Here is a 1197-nt window from a genome sequence, read left to right on the forward strand (position 1 = left end):
GCTGGCGGGAGGCCTGGAGGGAGGGCGGGCGGGGACTGAGCGGGGGGCGCAGAGCGTCCCGGGCTGGGTGAGAGGTCCCAGAGCCCTGGCACGGTCTCAGCCCCACTGATGGCACCGTGCTCCTCCCGCAGCCCAACAGCGCCTGTGCGCTCCTGGAGATTGTACTGCTGGACAAGGTGTCCACTGGGTTCCGTGGTGTCATCCAGCTCCTGGAGTGGGTTGAGTTCCCCAACAGCTTCTTGCTGGTGCTGGAGTGTCCGGAGCGGTGTCAGGACCTGTCGGGTTTCCTGGTGGAGCGGAGGTTCCAGCCCAAGGAGGAGGCGCAGGGGCTGTTCGGCCAGGTGCTGGAGGCCGTGCAGCACTGCACCAGCTGCGGGGTCCTGCACCAGGACATCAAGCCCGAGAACCTCCTGGTCGACCTGGCCACCAGGCAGCTGAAACTGATTGACTTTGGCTGTGGCACCGTCCTCCAGGACACAGCCTACACCCAATTTGCAGGTGAGCCCTCCCAGGGGATGCTGCTGGGCATCTCGTGGCCCAGCCTGGGTGTAGCACCGGGGCTCCCCCCTATTGCTGCCAGGCACAGGATTAATTCTTGAGCCAAGCTGCTTTTGGGTGGGGCTGGAAGGGGACTAGCTCGCAGCCCTGCTGACAGCCTTCAGCAACCACTCTGCCCTGGGCTGGGGCTGGAGCTGGAGCTGGAGCAGCCAGCCCAACAACACCATGGGAGTAGAAGAGAGGGGGGTCAGACACTGTGCATCGGCTGGTTTGGTGTGCAGGCGAGGGAGGGCTTGGACTGCTCCACTCCCCTTGTTTGCCTTGGCTAATTAATGTTTCTTGGGGACAATGCAGGTGGGAAGGATGAAGGCATGTTTTTTTCCCACCCCTGGATGGGTTTTTCTTTTGCATGTGTCTCGGTTTTGAAAGACAGGTGTCTGCTAAGGAAGGCAGAAGCCCCCCCTTGAAGTGGCAGATATAACCCCTTTTCCCTCTAAGTTATTATATTTTGAAATCAAGGGCCTTTAGGCGAAGATGTGGGAAATAGGAATAACAGTTCTTTACTATTATATATCTATATGTGTATAACCAGTCAAACAAAACAGCAACAGCTCTGGCAGTAACAGCAAACACAAACCCAGTGCCAGCCTTCTCGGCTGCCGGGCCCCTTGCCCCCGGGTGCAGATCACCTCCCAGGCC

The 1197-nt window shown here is 59.1% G+C and overlaps 1 protein-coding gene across 1 annotated transcript in view; it reads left to right on the top strand.

The window, feature by feature from the left end:
* Window positions 1-1197, top strand: part of LOC103624439 (serine/threonine-protein kinase pim-1) — an 18229-nt gene that overhangs the window by 1207 nt on the left and 15825 nt on the right. Inside the window, exon 3 of the mRNA XM_017725839.1 lies at window positions 73-498. Coding sequence (XP_017581328.1) covers window positions 73-498 — 426 coding nt within the window. The remainder of the gene's footprint in view (window positions 1-72; window positions 499-1197) is intronic.

The sequence above is a fragment of the Corvus brachyrhynchos genome, unplaced genomic scaffold (assembly GCF_000691975.1).
Source record: "Corvus brachyrhynchos isolate BGI_N302 unplaced genomic scaffold, ASM69197v1 scaffold622, whole genome shotgun sequence".
NCBI lineage: Eukaryota > Metazoa > Chordata > Aves > Passeriformes > Corvidae > Corvus > Corvus brachyrhynchos.